Genomic DNA, 22,221 nt, shown 5'->3' with positions numbered 1-22,221 from the left:
AAATAAAATCTTAAAAACAAAAACAAAACAACAAAAAAATACTCCCTCTAGAAGTCCGTTTTTACCCTATCATATTCTACAGAAAAATTACATTTCTATAAATTTGTTACGTAATGAGCTCTAGTACAAATACTTGATTGTAAATTCCCGCTGAGTACAGAAATACACAGGCAAGTGTGACTACATTATGAATATATGCACATTTCTTTAAGAGAAAATTCAGATTATTATTCAGGTTAAACAGTTTATTATACTTAAAATCACCTAATGGATCTTCAAAACCTTAGATGTTTAAATGTATTTTTAAAGATACTAATATGGAAAAAAAAAATCTTAAAAGACAGAGCACATGCTTAGTGACAAATTTAGGAGAACATGCATATAGAGTTAGTCCACAGAGCACACAACAAGCATCAGAATACTTTAAAGCCAAATTCAGTAGAAGTATTCTAACAATTCACTAGGAATTACTAGTAATAACATGGGTAACTATCATAAAAAATGGCAAATCACACTGTGCTCTTCTTAAAGATTACTAAGTATTTGAAAGGAGGGCATATGGCTAGTTGTTTTTCAATGACTAGCAATAGAGTTGTGTTAATCTAATGTCCTCAATGTCCTTCCTCATCAATAACGACTGCTTTCATCCATGGTTTAAAGTAAATAGCTATGTTTCTGGAAGACTCTCCGGTGAAATGAAAAAAAAAAAAAAAAAAAAGCTCAGAGTTTAATGAGACCTAGCTTTCAACCCTGTTCTGGCACTTAATGGCAGTGTAAATCTGAACAAGTAACTTCACCTTTCTGAGCCATAATTTCTGAGCTTACACATTAATATGGCAGGAACTGTGCCTTCTAGACACTTCATCAAATAACACTTGGCTTAATCCTCCCTAACTGCCATCCATGTTAGATTAAGCAAGTCAATATGTGTCAAGGCACTCAATGAATGGAACACTTTTCTGACCTGTAAGAGTCTAGGCCTAGTGAATGGATAGAAACACCAAGAACTATAAATATTACCCACAGGCATGGAAGAAATTCTTTTGATCTAGGCCTAGAGGAAGGTTGAGGACAAGAGGAAAAACAGAACATACTGAACAAAAAGAATACTAGTACCACCTTAGTTCTGATCAGTATCAACAGCTGACTCTTGAACACGCAGGGGTTAGGGGCGCCAGCTCTGGTGCAATCGAAAATCTGCATATCACTTCTGACTCCCTAAAAACTTAACTAATAGCCTACTGTTAACCAGAAGCCTTACCAATAACATAAACAGTCAATTAACACATATTTTGTATGTCCTATGTCTTAAAGTAAGCTAAAGGACAAAAATATTATGAAAATCATAAGGAAGAGAAAATACGTTTACAGTATTTATTAAAAAAAAAAAAAGCCAGAAGGGGACCTGCACAGTTCAAACCTGTGTTGCTCAGGGGTCAACAATATTAACAAGGCTTTCAACTCAGTCTACTGGGGTGATATACTTCTTTTTGTAATAAATAAAGCCGGGCAGGTCTTAGGAGTCAAATAATCTTTATTTTAACAAAAGTGTTAAAGTAAGGGGCGCCTGGGTGGCTCAGTCGTTAAGCACCTGCCTTCAGCTCAGGTCATGATCCCAGGGTTCTAGGATCTAGCCCCGCATCGGCCTCCCTGCTCAGCAAGGAGCCTGCTTCTCCCTTTCCCTCTGCTGCTCCCCCTGCTTGTGCTCTCTCTCTCCCTCTGTCAAATGAATAAATAAAAAATCTGAAAAAAAAAAAAAAGTGTTAAAGTGAGTGATCCAAGATCAAAGGCATATCTTGAATAAGAAACCAAGTCTCATAGTTGCTGGCAGGTGCTTGTAACACCACAAATATGCAAAAACCTATGCTTTTTCCTGGGATCAAGTCCTTATTCTGCCACCAAAAACTGATTTTTAGCAGCTTTTTGTCCATAATACAAGAATGATGACAATAAATCTCTCTACTTAGCTCTCAGAGTCATCATTTAAAGGAAAAAATGTGTGAAACCCTAAAAATACTAAATAAATGTTAACAGTGACAATAATGATTTAATATCTTAGCTGTCTTAAAATACCCTAATAATTTTTTTAAATTTCCTTAGATGATACAAAAAATATATGTAACATAAAATAAGGTAACTATATATCTGATTTTCTAATGTCTGAAAATAGGCCAACAAATTGATTATAAATAGAAGAGTCTTATTTCTGTACAAAACACTCCACCCCAATATTTATGCTTCAAATACATGTTATTCTCTTAATTCATTGTTTCTCCAATAATGTGTATTAAGGGGAGGAGTTCCTTCTGCTCGTTTAGATGACCTGTGTTGGGGCGCCTAGGTGGCTCAGATGGTTAAGCATCTGCCTTCGGCTCAGGTCACGATCCCAGGGTCCTGGGATCGAGCCCCACGTCGGGCTCCCTGCTCAGCGGGAAGCCTGCTTCTCTCTCTCCCACTCCCCCTGCTTGTGTTCCCTCTCTCGCTGTGTCTCTCTCTGTCAAATAAACAAACAAAATCTTAAAAAAAAAAAAAAAAATAGATGACCTGTGTTGCCAGCATTTTTAACTTATGTCTTTTTCTAACCGAAGCTAAAGCTGGTTTGGGTCCACACCTTCTGATCCAGTAAGTTCAGTCACTCCCTCAGGCATTCTGAGGGAGAATACAAAAATATTTACTTCAATAATTGATCGAATGATGGGAGGACAGAAACATTTATCAGTAAGGAGAAAAAAGGGACTGATCTCACATACCTACTTACCTCCTCCTAAAAAATATAATTCATGTTTCTTTTTAAAATAAAAACACTAAAATAATCACATATTAACTTAGATATAAACATGGATCCCAAACCTCTGTGAACTTAGAAAACCTAAACTAAGCAATCTAATAAAAATATTTCGAAGAGAGTCATGACAAAGTTTATGAATCTAGAGGAAAGTCTCCATTTAAAAAGTTTTATAAGAACTGAAATAATTCAAACTTTTGGGAAAGATAAATGGTTTACCTGAACAATTTTACCAACTATAACTGTTTACTCCACATGATTTTAGACTCTACCCAGGGCACTCTATTAGAGGCCATTTCTTAGTTTTTGGAAAGTATTCTCTATTCAATCCCTTTACTCAACTGGCATTTAAGCTTTCATATTGGTCCTTCCTTCTATATTTTACCCCTTTCATACTCTGATTTTTGTGTTTTCCACATATACCCAGGGATGTAGATCCTCAATCATTCTGGGTTATTTCCTCTCATTCAGGCCAATCTGCTAAAATTCTAAGTGGTGACTTTTCCATTTGTGCCACAGAGAAAAATACCAGTAAGATGAGCCAGGGGGAAGTCGCTCCGAGATTCTTTCTTAGGGGTTGACGATGGCTGAACTGGCAGCCAGAACAATTCTAGAATTCAGTATGATATGATCACAGTGCTGTTGAAAACTCCTGGTTCATTATGATCTGACCTCTAAATACCTGTCTCTGATTTCCTGAAGGGTTTTATTTAGTCCTTACGAGAAACAGTCCTCTACACGCTCCATCACTGCAGCCATTAATTTTCTTCTGTTCTTTCTACCAGTTTATATAGGACTTTTTCTAGATGAAGAACAAGTTCACTGCACTAATAAAAATGTGACCTTCTTACCTTACCCTAAAGAAACCACACAGAATATGTAGAGCCATTTTGTTGTTACATGAAGGAAAACTGTCAAATACACACTTTACTCTATTTCTGGGCCTCCTGCAAAGGAGCAACTCAGTTTTTTAAAAACTGCAACACAACTGGCCAATCTTGTACTCTCGAGTTACCTTTCTCAGGTTTTAATTCTTCCAGATAAAAGCTTAAAAAACTTGAGAGCACTTTTTTAAATGTCCTTAATGCAAAAACTGGCATCGAACTTTAATAGTTAAGGCTTTTTCTAAAATATAGCATAACACTTAAAAATGTTTAATGTGAAGGTGCTATGGTATTTAAAGAGAGTGTTTAAAAGAACAGAAATCCTCAGTTCTAATCCCAGCATAACTGACAGCTAGGTGTGGAACCTAAGGCTGGTCGCCAAATCTCTCTGCCACTCTCATTTGTTTCATTAATATAAAGTGAGCTTTCAACAGGCATCTTTGAAATCTAAATTATAAGATCCCAAGAAAGGATGGATTCAAGATAAAGCCCACTTTTCTACTAGTTTCAGCTACAACTATTGAAAGAAATTACCGGACTTCTTTTATGTTTACTAAGTTGCTAAAATGTGGGAACCAGTAAGTCTAGATACAGTCGTAAGGTTGAAGAAAGCAAATTTTCCTGATGAACAGACAAATATTTCAACTGGGGGTATTTTCAAAAGTATTTTCTTATCTGTGTAAAGATGGACAATACTAATATGCCCAAAGATTTTCATGGAATGATGTAAACTTTCTCTGGTTCAAAAATACTGGGTTAAAGGTTACTTCTTGGAGCTTTCAGAACTGGAGGATATGCAAAGAGTTAATCAACTAGCATACTGTTTTCACGAAGATTTTTCTAAAAAGGATTTTGAGACTTTTATAGCCAGAAACAATTAGGGAATACTTGTTTCACTATTTCCTTTAGACCAGAAGATGACTATATATTTAAAATAAAATTGCAATACGAAAGTCTGCTAAAAGCACTTTTTTTGTTGTTTGTGCATTTTGTTTGTCACCCAATGTCATACTAACAACTCTGCATCTCATTCTAAAGCACATTATACTGCGAGATAAAATGAAAAAGACCATTTTTTGTTTCCCCAAGGGGGAAGTACTTCTGTTAAAAGCATCTTTTTATGAGACTACTCTTTCTGAATTACCAATAATGCAAACCAAAGAATTAGATACTGTAACTCTAAAATTTAATATTTGTTCAATTCTTATTCATATCCTATAGGCATCCCATGTGTACAAGGGAAAAGTATGCTAAATGCTTAAACGTACTTAAGACGCTGAAAGACTGAACATTTCTGTCCTTCAATCAGCAGGCTGTCAGGTCATGAGCACTCATTTTACAATAAAAGTTTTGCTGTCTTTCCTATTATTGTAACTCGGCTCAGTTAAGGAGACTGGTCCACAAAGAAAATGGCTTGGGGCGCCTGGGTGGCTCAGTCGTTAAGCATCTGCCTTCGGCTCAGGTCAGGACCCCAGGGTCCTGGGATCGAGCCCCGCATTGGGCTCCCTGCTCCTCGGGAAGCCTGCTTCTCCATCTCCCACTCCCCCTGCTTGTGTTCCCTCTCTCGCTGTGTCTCTCCCTGTCAAATAAATAAATAAAATCTTTAAAAAGAAAAAAAGAAAAAGAAAAAGAAAAAAAAAGAAAATGGCTTGATTATGTATAACTTCATCTGGAATAAGGCCAGACAAACTAATTTCAAATGGTATATGCAAAATCAAGAACTAAAGAGTTTTTTGAAAAACTTAAAAATAATGAACTACTTAAAACTACACCCACAAGTTTGAATATCAAGATCAGAGATACAGTCAGAAATGAAATTAAGATGAAAGAAATCTACTATGTTTTTAAAAATGCTTACCCGATTCTTAACTATCATTTAAATCAATTCTATTTTCTCAGAAGATCTACTGCTCAGAAATAAGTTTGCCTTCCCAAAGAATTCAACTAGATGTGTGCAGAAACTTATTCTGGATCTCCGAACCATTACAAATCTGTAAAAGGCAAAACCTAACCTTGAACATCTTTCTTCTTCTGATGTCCAGCTAGCAATGGCCAGAAATAATGAGTTCTGACAGGAAAACCTTCTTCCTTCAGAGCCTTCATCAGAGCTTTTGCCAAATCTGAAAGAGATACCATAAAATATTACACAGCTACCTCAGCAAAACTTATTTATGTCAGTTTTAATGATGAAAATATAGTACCGGTTTTATTGGCTAGTAAAGCGCTCTGAAGTGTGAATTGCAAAGGAGATGTGTGCATCTGGGACTCCTTTAACTTCCTGCAGTAGTCTTTCAGCTTCTCTGCAGGCTAGGAAAAAAAGGCACCACATCAGCTGGATCCACAAAGATCCTACCATTTGACCTTCTGCAAACATCCTACAACTTCTGGGATGAAAAATTTGAACCTCTCATCCTCTTTCTACCCGATAAACTTACATACAGAAACAAAGTTTTCATAATGCTTATAATTGGTCTAATCTCATAATATGTTCTTACATTTTGCAGACTCTTATTTTACTGACTATTACACGGTCTACCAAGTAAAAACAGACAGAATACCGTATTCATAGTCACACAGTGTCGCAAAAAGAAACTGCCAAAGTCACTCAGACTGTCTTCCCTTGATACAGGACATGCTAATAAAATTTGGAATGCTGTATCTTCCAATTTTTCGGTGACTAAAAGTAAAATGAGGTTCATTGCATCTGGGAAGAGAACAAAGACATTTTCTGTTACCAAACTGAATAATATTTTTATACTGCAACCACTATGAAAGACAAACTTAATGAACTGCAAATACCAAAAGGATCTATCTGCCTAAATAATAGTGAAACACTTCCAAATCAAAACATTCCCATGTGTTCATTAACTCAAGCTGTTTAGCTTATTAAGCTGACTTTTTAAAAAAATTTTATTGTTATGTTAATCCCCATACATTACATCATTAGTTTTAGATGTAGTGTTCCATGATTCATTGTTTGTGCATAACACCCAGTGCTCCATGCAGAACGTGCCCTCTTTAATACCCATCACCAGGCTAACTCATCCTCCCCCCCCCATTAAGCTGACTTTTAAAAGAGTCCTATGTTCATGTACCACAATCCCCTATTGTTAGAGAACAGTAATTCAGATTTTTAGAAAAATCATGAAAATAAATGTTTAAAAACTACCTGGAATATATCTTCTTTCATATGTAATTTTTTCCAAAATTTCTGGGACATATTGAGAATACCCAGCTTTACTGAAACTAAAAATAATTTGGAATAAATCACGGTCCATAAGGTAAAGATCAGACTTCTCCACCTTCTCCAGAGTCTGTAGGCAGTTCCAGAAATTAGAAGAACAAGTTAGAAACCAGTATTTTTTAACTAAAGCCAAATAAAATACCAAGATTTTAAAAATTAGGAACATACACGATCTAAAGGTTTAGGACTTCTTTTATAAAACAGAAAATATTATATTCCAGCAATAACTGTTATATCAACACCAAGGTACCAAACTATAAAAGTTCTCCTTCAATACTAGTGTCCTACAAGAAATACCTTTAAAACAGATATAAACTACACTTTTCTGCTTCATGCAAAATGGAACACAAGCTTACACCAATAATTTTATTTCTTATACAAATGATTTTAAAGTATTTTTATTTACATAAGTCATACCTGCTTAACACGGTCAATGTCACCCTTTTCAGCATACGCATTCAATAATGCTAAGTATGTGTCTGGACCAGGCTCAATTCCAGCCTCTTTCATCACTGTGAGAATATTTTCTGCATTCTCTGTATCTCTGGAAGTTATTCAAAGAAAAGAGAATAGATTACTACAACACTGCCCAATGTAATATTATCATTCAACCTAAAATGTATTACCCTATTCTTATTAAAATTAAAAATTCTTATGAATCATTTAGAACAATTAGCAAAGGACATCAGAAAAGGGCAACTATGTACTAAAATGGTTATAGGTCTCTGAAATAACAAAAATAATAAACATCTCAAATTTTACAGGTAACTTTTCCAAAAAAAAAAAAACCCAAATTGCATAATAATCACATAGACCTTAAATTAACATGTCCTCTTTTATCAAGTATGCTATGACTCAGATTTACCTTTCTAGGGAAGAATAACATTTAGGAAATTACTCTTCAAAACTGAAATTGTTCTCCACGGGCATCAGGAGAGCAGTTAAAAGACTTTACAAAGTCAGTTACTTTGGATCAGGCCCAATTTTTAAAAGATGAGAATTTTCAAATCAAAGTTGTATGAAACAGATACATTTAAGTTATTTAAAAGTTGCATGTTCTATCTCACACACTCAGAATTTTTGAGGGGGACAGATAAACACGGGTTAAGAATCTACAATTACTCTAATTCCAACCTTGCTTGAGAATAAAACCTTAGGTTGAACATTACCCAGCTCTTGCATGCCCCGTAACAAGGGCACTGAAAACTGCCTCCGTGACTGGCAGATCCTTGGTTTTCATAAATCCAAGAATCTTGCTGCAACAAAAGAGAAATGAAAATACTTCTTGAAAATATACATCAAAACCACTTTTTACGACATATATACATAAAATCTCACTCCCTGAAATTATTTGTTATATCAAATTATATATCTTGAACTACTCTTGGTAAAAATAGCAGGTTAAGTTTTTAAAACCTGATTATTTCTTCTATACTACTAATTAACCTTAAAAAGCACAGAGTTTAATAAAATCCATTTAATTAAAAATGAATTATACATTTCAATTTATCCCTTATTTCCTAAAACCTCCATCCAAAAGTAGCAATAAATTTTACACAAAGAAATAAAATGTCACAACTGATTTTATACGACTCAGCAAGATAGAATATTGCTAGTTTTATAAATGAATACAATTTAAATGGCTAAGAACATTTCCTTGAGGAAGTATCAATTTACAAAGACAAAGCCCCAACTTTATACACCTCAGCAACTTTAAACCTCTGCTCCAATAAATCAAAGTTTTAATTAAAATAGCAATATTCACTTGTCTTTCTCTTCTTACACAATTTTACATTTTATCTAAGTCATATTACCAAATTTGCTAGATTAAAATACTTCTGAAGTAATGTCCCTTACTAAGAAGAAACTAAAAAAAAAAAAAAAGGTGAGTGAATTTATTCTAGGCTTACAAGACTTACGATGTGTTTGCTTAAACATACATTTATAGAGCTCCATACCTGGCACCTTCAATATCCCCCACATTACAATAAGCAGCAATCAACCTCTGGTATGTCACCTGTCAATGAAATGGGCCAGTTAATATTTTTTAAATACTATTTTTTTCCTGGGATTAAAAAAAAAAAAAAGTGACGCAACCAATGAACATTTATGTCAGCAACTACCTACTCGATTTGGTTGAATGTTTGCTTCCTCCATTTTTGCCAAGAAGTCGGTTGGTGAAAATTTATATTCATTTTGAAGATAGACTTTAAGTAAAGCATTGTAGTGACTTACGTCATACACAGTACCTACAAATAAAATTTAAATCAAATTTTTGCACTAAAAATCAAATTTTTAGAAAATCATATCCTTTATCACAATTAAAATATGGGTACTTAAATTTAACAAACAAAAAGGATAAAATGATCACTTCAGCGTTTCACCCCATACTTAGACCCATCTATATTGAAATCCTGTCAGAACAGAGCAAGTTAAGCATTTAAGACCGTAATTAACTGAATTACTGTACAGTTACAAGTAACTGCTTATTCAGATGTTAAGAGGTCTCTTACTTATGAAGCATAGTATTCCCTTCTTGTTGGAAAATGTTGACAATACCTCTGTATTTAAAGTGACTGAAAGATTTTTTGACAGAAGGCAGTTCTTGCCACAGTATAGACACACTAAGATGCACTGTGACTAGCTGTTTTACACAGGGCGGTACTAGCAACTTAGCTTATTTACTCCAAGTGTTTCTTTGAAGGCTCCATTTCCAGTTGCTGAACACCATTACTAGTCTGCTACTATTAATTTACCCCTATTCCAAAGCCCTCTGTTTTCTTTCTGGGTCCATCTTGCCTAAGGCCACATCAATCAAGGTTACCATGCAGCCTTCCTCTACCCACTGATGACATCAGGGTCACGTACCAATCTAGTGCTAATATGTTTTACTAAATTTGCATGAATTAAATTTCATATCTTAACTGCCTTTAGCACCATAGGCCTGTGGTCAGTATCTGGTGTCAGTTTGAGATTCCAGACAGCAGAGACCTAGTCTATTAAATTCATATTTATCTTAGTAGACATGTAGAGTGCTTACTATGTTCCAGGAACTGTGCTAAGTGCTCTGCATCTAGAGTCCCAGTTCCTCCTCACAACAGCTTTGAGACAGTTCCTCTTATCCCCATCTTATAGATGAGGAAAACGGACTCTTCCACTTGTCCAAGGCAACATGGCTTTGTAAGTGACCACAGATTTGAATGTAGGTGGTCTGCCCTGAGTGCCCAATCTGTTAACCCTTGCAATAGCTTATACAGGGCTTTAAGGGGAACCATGTGCAATTCAACATCTGCAAAGTGATTACACAACATGGTTACCATATAGTGTATGAAAACTTCTAAAAAATCATCAGTTCAAACTGAACTCTAATAATGGTTGGCTACAGCTCTAAAGCCGAAGGAAAGTACATATATTTCGCAAATATTTCTCCCAGTTTAACATGTGTTTTTAAATTACATGACTTACTGGGCGCCTGGGTGGCTCAGTCGTTAAGCGTCTGCCTTCGGCTCAAGTCATGATCCCAGGGTCCTGGGATCGAGTCCCGCATCAGGCTTCCCGCAGAGCGGGAAGCCTGCTTCTCCCTCTCCCACTCCCCCTGCTTGTGTTCCTGCTCTCGCTATGTCTCTCTCTGTTAAATAAATAAATAAAATCTTTAAAAATAAATAAATAAATAAAAATAAATAAATAAATTACATGACTTACTGACATGTGGAAATTTCTTTCTCTCTTTTTTTTTAAAGATTTTATTTATTTGACAGAGAGAGACACAGCAAGAGAGGGAACACAAGCAGGGGGAGTGGGAGAGGGAGAAGCAGGCTCCCCGCAGAGCGGGAAGCCCGATGCGGGACTCGATCCCAGGACCCTGGGATCATGACCTGAGCTGAAGGCAGTCGCTTAACCAACTGAGCCACCCAGGCGCCCCTGGAAATTTTTTTATGAAATCAATTCTTTAACTTTTCTGCTGCTCTTTTACTGAGAAAACTCCTTCCCATTCGTAAGTCCAATATTCATGCATTCTTTTAAAAACTTTTAAAAAACAAATGTGTCATCAAAATTAATTCTAGATGAATTCAAAACCGAGGTGAGGCTGTGTTTACTCTATAGATTTTTCCATAGAGGTGCGACATGACATGTTTCTTGAAGGATATTCCTAGACATTTTACATACTTGTGACTAAACTTAGATCTTTTATTGCATTTTGCTTTCTAACTAGGAAAAGTTATAGATTCTTGAACATTTAATATTTCCTACTACTTTATTGTAAATTGATTTTCTGAGATTTTACAGGTAAATAAGCACATCATCTAAAAAACAGTAATTTCTAGTATTGCTTCTCATCTTATTTCATTTCCATTACACATGATATTAGTTGTTGGCTTTAAATTTTAACATGTTAAAGAAGCATCCTTCTGTTCTTTGTTAAGACTTTTAAAAAAATTTTTAAGTAGGCTCCATGCCCACCATAGAGCCCAGTGTGGGGCTCGAACTCACAACCCCAGGATCAGGACCTGAGCTGAGATCAACAGTCGGATACTCAACACACTGAGCCACCCAGGTGCCCCTCTTTGTTAAGATTTTTAAAAATCAGGATTGAACACTGAATCTTATCTAATGGTCTTTTAAATCATGTTCTTTTCTTTTTTTTTTTTTTTAAGGTTTTATTTATTTATTTGAGAGAGAGAGAATGAGAGAGAGCACATGAGACGGGGGAGGGTCAGAGGGAGAAGCAGACTCCCCGCCGAGCAGGGAGCCCGATGCGGGACTCGATCCAGGGACTCCAGGATCATGACCTGAGCCGAAGGCAGTCGCTTAACCAACTGAGCCACCCAGGCGCCCAAATCACGTTATTTTCTGAAGAGATACTATGTTCATAGTATAAAAAGCATAAAAAGGTAATGAGTAAAAGCATAAAAAGGTACAGAGTAAAAATTGTATGTAGTATTTATTACCCTTCCAGAAATATTTTAATATTGTACGCATATAGAGATATATAAACATTTTTCTTCAAAATGGTAGCATACTATATGTACCATTCTGCACCTTAATTTTGTGGAGAACACCCACATTAGTATAGAAGAACTCCTTCATTTTTTTTTAACAGTTGCACAGTATTCCATTTCATGAACGCTCCATAGTTTATTTAACCAACCCTAGTGAGAGACATTAGAGTTGGTTCCAATTTCTTACTATTACAAACAAGTACAATAAAGGATATCCTTTTGCACATTTGAGTATATCTGTATCTATATTCTAACAAATGGAACTGCTTGGTCAAATGGTATGGGCATTCTTAACTTTGACAAACCAACTGCCTTTTTATTTTGTTCTTTTTTAACTTACCATAAAAAGTAATAATTGTTATGAAAATTATTTCTTTTTTTTCACGTGAGTATAGTTGACACACAATGCTACATTAGTAAATTATTTTATTCTTAATGCCCCTAGATGTCACTGTAACTCACCAAATAAATATTACCAAGTAGCTCTTCCATAAAATGGAATTAGAACATTTATGTAAAGAAATTATTATTTACCAAAAAAAAAATATCTCCATCTTTTACATATACACATCATATTTTTAAACAATCATACCCAATTTCTGAAGTTTGTCCCATATCCTATGAGCAAATTCTGTTCTCTCGGAGAGCTGCAGTTCAGGCAAGAGAGAACCACAGCTGCGCAGGAGAAGCAAGGCTTGATTACCACCTGGGCTGCCTATGAAAAAAGATAACAGGTAACATTTAACACAGTAGCAATATCATACAGATAAATATCAAAACATAAACCGAAATCCAGAAATATTAAAAAATCTCCTCCCTCACTAAGATAGTATTAAAAGTACCCACCAGCTGGAAAAAACCCTACCCAAATCTACAAGTATCATTTACAATGTTCTAAGTTATGTTTTTAAAATTAGTTTGTTTTCTTAAGGAAGCTAAGGTTATGAGTCTATGTAATCTGCAAGACTCTATACCATTCAAAAATACCCAGAACTTAATTTATAAGAAGTGCTTACTGCAATTCAAAGGCTAAGCTTCTTAATATCTTATGAAAATAGTACAACGCAGTACAATTAAAACCCATGAATACCAAATTTAGGTTTACAATCAATTACAAAACAATTAACTTCCTTCTCCCTTTTTCCATGTATCTACATGTCTCTGAAAGCTGACTTTTAAACCAAACAAAACCAAAAATAAACCACTTACTGTATGATTTCAAATTTATATAAAGCATCCAAAATAAGCAAATCTGCAAGGCCAGAAAGTACACTAGCGGTTGCCTAAGGCTGGTAGGGATGAGGGGTTGGGGGATAGTGGCTAAGGGTTTGGAGATTTCTTTTTGAGGTGATAAAAATGTTCTAAATGTAACTATGGTAATAGCCACACAACTGAATAAATCAAAAGGAGGAAATGATACAATAGCCTTTAAATGCACATAATTATAACTAATACTTCCTTTGATATCCCTCATCATTAGATCCCACAGCTTCTTAATGTGAATGAAATCCAGATGCACTTTAGGAAGCTGGTGCATGTTCTATAACTACATGCGAAATTATATGCGTGTTTGCATGTGGGCTTGTGGGTGGGTGGTAAGAGGGCCCATAAGCTTCTACTGGATTATCAGAGTAAATGACTCAAATAGATTGTAAAACTAAGTGAAAATGAAAGGGAAATAATGATTACCAGTCTTTCTGGAAATCTATCATACGTAAGCATCTTAGAGAAAGCTGACACTATACAACGGAGGTAAGAAAAACAATAACTTCCAAGACAATATACCACTGAAAGTGACTCTCTTATAAACTGGGGAAAACAAAAAGACCCATTTTTATTTGCTGATTTTGAAATAAACATCTAAAACTAAATGTTTTACTCAAAACTTTGCCCTGAGTTAGAAAGATCACAATCCTAACATAAAATCGTGATGATCAACAAAAATAACAAACAAAATTAAAAACATCAAATAATGTGTTCTACCAGTGAGCTTGCCCCCAAACAAATATTTATTAAGACATTTAACTTTTTGTACAGAAAATTTTCAAATACCTGAGTGACAGGTAGTGTCAAAGACTTTTTGTAGAAGAGTCTTTGGGATGCGGCCAGTTCTTCGGACAGAATTATCCAGTCTCATTAGAGCCCAGTCAAACTGACTGGCATTCCTTCTATGAGAAGAAGCAGGCTCCTCTTGAAGATAATTCTTTTTCTCAACAGCAATGGCATATAGCCTGGCTTGGTTCAGCAGCCCTCTATAAAATGAAACCCAACTGGTAATTAACTAACTCAACTCTTCCTATATAAGTTCTCTTCTTAAGCAAAATTTATACAAAGTTTATTGGTTACCAAATATCTAAATTCTGGTGCAAAAGCAAAAATGCTCAGAGAAGTATAAGATGGTAGGAAAGAAAGTTTTGCCTTTTGCTTTAAATAAAATCACATGTACACACAAGTTGTACGCAAGTAAATCCCTTAAATGATTGTTTGATAGGGTCTTGAAAACCTTCCGCATGGAATCATTTCAAACCAAGACAATAATATGGTGTGTTAAGTGTTTCGCTTTTTTTAAATTTCCCTTTAGCAAAACCAGGTTAATGAAAGAAAATGAAGCAGTTTATGCTACAAAACTCTTCTCACCTCTACAAATCAAACAAGAGATCTAAAATATATATAAAATTCTGATTAACTGCTTTCAAATGTTTTCTAGGTGTAATCTCATTATGAATTTAATAGAAGACCAATGTCCAAGTTTAAATTATGCAGTTTTTTAAAGAATCATTCAGGACAAAAGAATTTCCAATCTGTCTAAATAAATTTGAAACATTTTAGTGACAATGTTTCAGTTCGCAATTCATATCTGTTTTCCATCTGTCAAAATGCTAATTATATACTTTTCTAGTTATTTTAACAACTGCAATCATCAAAAATAAAACTGGATATCTGGGGGCACCTGGGTGGCTCAATCGTTAAGCGTCTGCCTTCAGCTCAGGTCATGCACGATCCCAGGGTCCTGGGATTGAGCCCCACATCAGGCTCCTTGCTCAGCGGGGAGCCTGCTTCTCCCTCTCCCTGCCACTCCCCCTGCTTGTGCTGTCTCTGTCAAATAAATAAATAAAATCTTTTAGAAAATAAAAAATAAAACTGGATTTCTGGTATTAAACATCATTAATTTTCAGAAAGCAAGAAAAAAAAAGTTTGTCAATTGGGTAAGGTAAGACTAGTACAGGTGTGTTTATAAAGAGCAAACAGCCTTTAAACAGGATTTTTTTCATTTTTTTTTTAAGATTTTATTTATTTATTTGACAGGAAGACACAGCAAGAGAGGGAACACAAGCAGGGGGAGTGGGAGAGGGAGAAGCAGGCTTCCCACTGAGCAGGGAGCCCGATGTGGGGCTCGATCCCAGGACCCTGGGATCATGACCAGAGCCGAAGGCAGACGCTTAACGACTGAGCCACCCAGGCACCCCAAACCATTCAGTATTTTAATACAGAGCCTAACACGTTAGCCAAACACTCTAAAACGTGAAATCAGAGGTACTTCATACGATAGAAATACAGGCTGTACCTGATGTACAAATATCAAACTTAAAAATAATCTTTATGTGTGAGGATAACCCTGTCATAAATCTTTGAATTGAATTTAAACTTACTCTGTATTCAAACACTACTTTCTAACACACACACAAAAAATTTTTTAAAGACTTTATTTTCGTGGGGGTGGGGGAGCTCAGAGGGAGAAGCAGGCTCCCTGCTGAGGAGGGAGCCCAATGCGGGACTGGATGCCAGGACCCTGGGGATCACGACCTGAGCTGAAGGCAGACGCTTAACCAACTGAGCCACCCAGCCACCCTAACACAAAATTTCTAATGTACAAAGATTTACACATTTATCCCAAAATATCTTAAACTTCCCCAATAGCAGCCAGTAAGTATAACTAAATATATACAGAGCACATCTTAACATGTTAAGTGTGATGTAAAAATACTAATCCAGGGATGCCTTCAGAATGATAATCCCATTTTTCTTTCATATGCACATCTTTACCACAATTACCAAAAGAATATTTGAGTTTAAAAATAAAACTGTTGGAGTGCTTGGGTGGCTCAGTCAGTTAAGCTTCAGCCTTCCGCTCAGATCAAGATCCCGGGGTCCTGCGATGAAGCTGCCCTGCCCCCCCCATTGGGGCTCCCCGCCCTGCAGGGTCTGTTTCTCCTTCTCCCTCTGCTCCTCTCCCCTCCCCCGCCCGGCTCGTGCTCTCCCTCTCTCTCTCAAATAAATAAAATCTTTTCAAAAATAAATAAATAAATAGGGACACCTGGGTGGCTCAGTCGGTTAAGCAGCTGCCTTTGGCTCAGGGACTGGGGTCCTGGGATCAAGTCCCACATCGGGCTCCTTGCTCAGCGGGGAGCCTGCTTCTCCCTCTGCCTGCAGCTTCCCCTGCTTGTGCTCTCTCTGACAGACAGACAGACAGACAAATAAATAAATAAATAAATAAAACTGTTGGTTTCCTAACCTATGTTATCAACCTGGAAAACCAGTCACAAATTTAAGTAAGTATGTGATATTACATTAAAGAAAGCTACACCAAAATTTCATCACAAGATTATGTAAAATACAGAGGCAGTAACTCGACACTAGACTACAAACTCTCCTATTGTGATCTGGGACAAATCACAAGCACTCTGGCCTTCAATGATTCTACCTATGTAAACAAATTGGAAAACAATGGGAAAAAATCAGGACACTAATTAAGCAAGACAAAGTTGTCTTACCTTTACAAACCTAATGATCAGCACATTATAGATGGCTAATTGATTAGTTTGTTAAATAAGCTTAATTAATTAAGTGCTAACTACCTACAAACCACAGAAATATGTACCACGCCTACATATTTATCCTTTATTTTCAAAGGTTTTCTCTGGCCATACATCTGTCTAGGATCAGTTGTCACTAAACTATGCCCTTGATAGGCAAACACAAAATAACATTATTTTAAATCATCCAGAACATATGAAGTTCAGGTGAGTGTGCAATAAATAATATTGTTTAACAACGAAAACTGATTAATATAGAAATTTCAAAACTGTAGGAGCCTGGCTGGCTCAGTTGGTGGTGCATGCAACTCCTGATCTCGGGGTTGTGAGTTCAAGCCCCATACTGGGTGTAGAGATTACTTAAAAATAAAAAATGTTTAAAAAAGAAAAAGAAACTTCAAAAATTGTAGTGAAGTATATTTGCCAAGATCTTTTTTACACAACCCAAATCTTGTAAGCTGTGAAAAAAGCACAAAAATAAAACCTTTGCTAAAATGCAGTTTTAAAATGTAAGCTCTAATACAAAATTCAGACAGAAGACAGAGGTTAATAAACCAGAATATTATTCTGAACATTTTTAAAGCTGATTTCTCTCATAAATCTTTAACGAAGCTAAGTCTCCTTCACACAAGTATACTCAACTTTAATTAGATAAGCTGAACTATGAATCCACCATAGAATGAACCACGGTGAGGGAAGGGTTACATATTTAACCAAAGGATTCTTCACTCTTCAAAAGAAGTCTCCAGTGCTATCGTACACGGCAGTGTTTTCATTTATTATTTGGCCCAAAATTTATTTTTCAATTTCACAGAAACACACCCAGTAGGAAGTAAGAACTTCATGCCTGGAACAGTAAGTATGTTGCGACACAAAGTAAAAAAAAGAAGAAGTCCAGGGGTGAAGGTGAGGCCATGTAGCGTAGACACCTACCCATCAGACTTGCACAAGACAGAAGGCACTGCCTCCAAATTCTGACCAAAATTGATACAACCACATAAGGGAAAGTTATCATCATTCCATCAATGTATCATAAATGGCTCCTTTGCATCTCTGAGTTAAACATCTTAGGTTCCCTCCTGAGACTCTGGCACTCACCACTGATATTCAGATTACCCTTTAACTTTCTCTGGCAAAATCTGGCACTGTTTTTCTCAGCGTTGTTTGTTTTTGTTTTTTTTAATGTTGGCGGTGGTTATTATTTTGACTCTTCAGTACAAAAAAATAATGATTTTCTATTTGAATGTCCATATTTCAAAAAGGCACACAGTCCAGATTATTATAAGCAGGCTTCCATGGGACTCCCCTCTTAAGCCTGTACTTTTTTCTAATATTTTACTTTTTCAAGGCGTTTTTAGGTTTACAGAAAAACTGTGAAGTACAGAGTTCCTGTATATCCTCTTCTCCCTCCACCCAGTTTCCCCTATTTATATCTTGCATTACTGTGGTACATGTGTTACAAATGATGAACCAATCATGATACATTACAGCCTGTACAACAGGGTTCACTCTGTATATGTACATACCTATGGGTTTTGACAAATGTGTGACAAGCATTACAGCAGTCACAGAATAGTTTCACTGCCCTAAAAATGCCCTGTGCTCCGCCTATTCATCCCCTCCCCCATCCTCCTAAACCCCTGGCAACCATCTTTCTCCTCCTCTATAGTTTTGCCTTTTCCAAAATGTCTTAAAGTTGGACTCACACAGCATGGAGACTTTTTCAAACTGGCTTCTTCCACCTGGCAAAATACATTTAAGGTTCCTCCATGTCCTTTTGTGACTTGATAACGCATTTCTTTTTAGTGCTGAATAATATTCCATTTCACAGGTTTACCACCATTTGTTTATCCATTCACCTACTGAAGGAAGGATAGACATACTGGCTGTTTCCAATTTGGGCAAATCTGAATAAAGCATCTAAAGAAATGTGTGTGCAGACTTTTGCTTGGACGTAAATTTTCGATTCATTTAGGTAAACATCTAGGAGTGTGACTGCTGTATTATATGGTAAGCTAATGTTTATTTAGCTTTGTAAGAGGCCACCTTACTGTCTTCCAAAATGGCTGTACCACTCTGCGTTCCTACCAGCAATGACTTGAGAGCTCCCCAGGGCCCCACATCCTCACCAGCATTCGGTGCTGCAGGTGTTTTGGATGTCAATCATTCTAACAGGTATGTAGTGGTATCTAATTGTTGTTTTAATCTGCAACTCCCTAATGACATATGATGTTAAACATCTTTTCATATGCTTATTTGCCTCCTTTATGTTCTTGGTGAACTGTCCAGACCTTCTGTTCATTTTTCAATTGGACCATTACATCTTCCTTTTTCTTTCTTTTTTTTTTTTTTAAGTTTTCTTCTTGTTGAGTTGTAAGAGTTCTTCTTATGTTTTGGGTATTCTTGGTGATTATTTTTTCAAATAAACTTTTTATTGAAGTATTAGTCGTTCTTTTTTAACTTCAAATGTACACCAAACTAATCACACATGTTCTCAAACTCTCCCTTCCATGTTATCTTCGTTGCTATTATGAGTCACTCTAGCATCTAACACTTTGGAGCTCCCAGAATTAAAAAAAAAAAAAAAAAAAGAGGATACAGATATGTGATAGAATAGGTATAACCAGTAATTGATGTTTATTATGCATTTAATGACACATGCTAGGTAACAAAAAATTATTACCATAATCTTCATTTTATTGATAAGAAAACTGAAGCAACTTGCCCAAAGTCACAGTAAAAGCTAGAATAAGCAGGAGGACAGGTCCCGGATCTGTACTTGGGTAGTCTCCTGAAATGAGCTCAACGTGGCAGAAGGGCATCAAGGAAACTAACCTGGCTGCAATAGGGAGTTCACAATGGAAGTGATAAAAATTAAACCTGGACTGGGAGGGTAAGACTATAGAATGGAAAGCCAACAATGGCTGATAAGTAAGGCATTTGGATTTTATGACATGTCCATAAAATACAAGACTGATGTCCATAAAGCTGTTCTCCCAGCTTATTTTGCAGGCAATGGGGATCTCAAACTTATCTCATGTTCTCACCCATCTCTCATTTTAACTATTCCACTTGAGTTTTCTTTAGCCTGTTGATATGTGTGATTACAAGGACTGATTTTCAAATGTTGGGTCAGCTTCGCACGCCTGGAATAAACCCAACTTGGTCATGGTATGTAATTCTTTTTAAAACGTTTGTATACGGGCGCCTGGGTGGCTCAGATGGTTAAGTGTCTGCCTTCGGCTCAGGTCATGATCCCAGGGTCCTGGGATCGAGTCCCGCATCGGGCTCTCTGCTCCTTGGGAGCCTGCTTCTCCCTCTGCCTCTCTCTCTCTCTCTCTCTGTCTCTCATGAATAAATAAATAAAATCTTTAAAAAAAAAAATACGTTTGTATACATACACCGACTCCACTTAAGTTTTAACATGTTAAAAATTCAAAAAGATAATGCCTCCTTTTATTTATTTAAAGTATGCTCCACGCCCAGTGTGAGACTTTAACTCACAACCCTGAGATCAAGAGTCGTATGCTCTACTGACTGAGCCAGGCAGGTGCCCCAATAATGCCTTTTATTTATTTTTTTAAGATTTATTTATTTGAGAGAGAGACGGAGAGAGAACACACACATGCATGCGGGTGGGGGGTGGGGGGGATGTCAGAGGGAAAGGGAAAGAATCTCAATCAGACTTCCCACAGAGCATGTCTTGGGGCTTGATCCCAAGATCCTGGGACCATGACCTGAGCCGAAATCAAAAGTCAGACGCTTAACCAACTGAGCCACACAGGGTTAGGGTTAGGTCTTAATTAAACCTGGACTGGGAGGGTGAGACTAGAGAATGGAAAGCCTCCACTAATTTTTTTTTTAAATTTTTTTTATTCTTATGTTAATCCCCATACATTACATCATTAGTTTTAGATGAAGTGTTCCATGATTCATTGTTTGTGCATAACACCCAGTGCTCCATGCAGAATGTGCCCTCCTCAATACCCACCACCAGGCTAACCCATCCTCCCACCCCCTCCCCAGCCTCCACTAATTTTTTAGCTGAGGATGAAAAGCAGCAGCCATACACAACAGAGGGGGAGTATTCCAAGCAAGCCAGAACAGTCAGCAGGCCAAGCAAGTGAGCGACACAGTCAGCAGGCCAAGCAAGTAAGCAACACAGAAGACTAGGCTAGTGAGTGGGCTAGGTCATGAAGTATTGTGACAATAAAGAGTCTGGACTTTATGAGCGGTACAGATTTTATTTAAGGTACAGAACTGTATCAGATCCCTACTGACGATTTATAAGCAGGCGTTGTGGCATGATCGATTTCTGTTTTGGAAAGATTAGTCTAGCTCAGGGGTGAAGAATAAATTAGAGGGCAGCAAGAATTAAGACAGAGATACCACTGAGGAAACTATTGCAGTAGTAATAGGTAAAAGGCTGAGGGAAGCTTATATCAGAGTGGGTGGTGGAGATGGGAAAGAAACACCTATCACCAAGGCCCCCAGCCGATCAAGACTCACCAGTACAGTTTGTTAATTCAAAAATTTCATGTACAAGTGCCCTAGAGAGGCTTACTTAACCCTCCATATACATCCTACTCTATTATGCATCATCTTCATGAACACTTGACAAGCACAATCTTAGAGACAAAAACAGAAGGCTCCATGGCATGGTAGAAACACAGGAGCTCTGAGCTTTAAGAGCATGAGCCTGAGTCTTACAGACCAACCTGACTTCAGGCTGTGCCATTTATAAGATGTGTGACGTGGCCGAGTTACTGCAACTCTAAGCCTGTAAAATCTGGGAGTTAACAGTATTTACCTCACAAAGATTAACTGAGATACTGCAGGGTTTCCAAAAATATCACCCTTCTGCTAGGCAAGATGGTTTTAGATAGTATTTAAACAAAAATTTTTCATTTCAGTAGTTTTATCTATTCTAATTAATATTTAAAAATAACTATCACATCAAGCTCTTTATTTTACTAATATTTTTGCTTAAGATAAAATTAAGTTATAATAACGTCAGTTTAAATCTAAAACCCATGTTAAGAAAAACGTTAACTATAAATAATAGTTTCAGTAGTACTCAGATTGGACAAAAAAATCTGAGGGCAGTACACAAATGCCCAAAGTCTAAGCAACACAGAAAGTGTACATAGAGGACCTGGCAAAGTGAGCATAATAAATATTAACTGCACATTTCCTAGAGCATCTTCTTCTTTTAAAAATGTATTAGCAGACAAACAATGAATCATGGAACACTACATCAAAAACAAATGATGTAATATATGGTGATTAACATAACAATAAAAAATTTTAAAAATGTATTAGCAGAAAGCACAAGACTTGGGCGCCTGGGTGGCTCAGTTGGTTAAGCGACCGCCTTCGGCTCAGGTCATGATCCTGGAGTCCCGGGATTGAGTCCCGCATCGGGCTCCCTGCTCGGCAGGGAGTCTGCTTCTCCCTCTGCCCCTCCCCCCTCTCATGTGCTCTCTCTCTCATT

The 22,221-nt window shown here is 36.7% G+C and overlaps 1 protein-coding gene across 1 annotated transcript in view; it reads right to left on the bottom strand.

Annotated features, from left to right (window-relative positions):
• Positions 1-22,221, bottom strand: part of LRPPRC (leucine rich pentatricopeptide repeat containing) — a 105,200-nt gene that overhangs the window by 75,480 nt on the left and 7,499 nt on the right. Inside the window, exons 2-11 of the mRNA XM_021701168.1 lie at positions 13,966-14,165; positions 12,506-12,628; positions 9,041-9,162; positions 8,872-8,930; positions 8,083-8,169; positions 7,331-7,457; positions 6,839-6,983; positions 6,228-6,373; positions 5,871-5,976; positions 5,682-5,789 (exon numbers count right to left, since the gene is read on the bottom strand). Coding sequence (XP_021556843.1) covers positions 5,682-5,789; positions 5,871-5,976; positions 6,228-6,373; positions 6,839-6,983; positions 7,331-7,457; positions 8,083-8,169; positions 8,872-8,930; positions 9,041-9,162; positions 12,506-12,628; positions 13,966-14,165 — 1,223 coding nt within the window. The remainder of the gene's footprint in view (positions 1-5,681; positions 5,790-5,870; positions 5,977-6,227; positions 6,374-6,838; positions 6,984-7,330; positions 7,458-8,082; positions 8,170-8,871; positions 8,931-9,040; positions 9,163-12,505; positions 12,629-13,965; positions 14,166-22,221) is intronic.

The sequence above is a fragment of the Neomonachus schauinslandi genome, chromosome 10, assembly GCF_002201575.2.
Source record: "Neomonachus schauinslandi chromosome 10, ASM220157v2, whole genome shotgun sequence".
NCBI lineage: Eukaryota > Metazoa > Chordata > Mammalia > Carnivora > Phocidae > Neomonachus > Neomonachus schauinslandi.
Note: the sequence above shows the minus strand (reverse complement) of the source record. Positions and strands in the feature narration are given on the sequence as shown.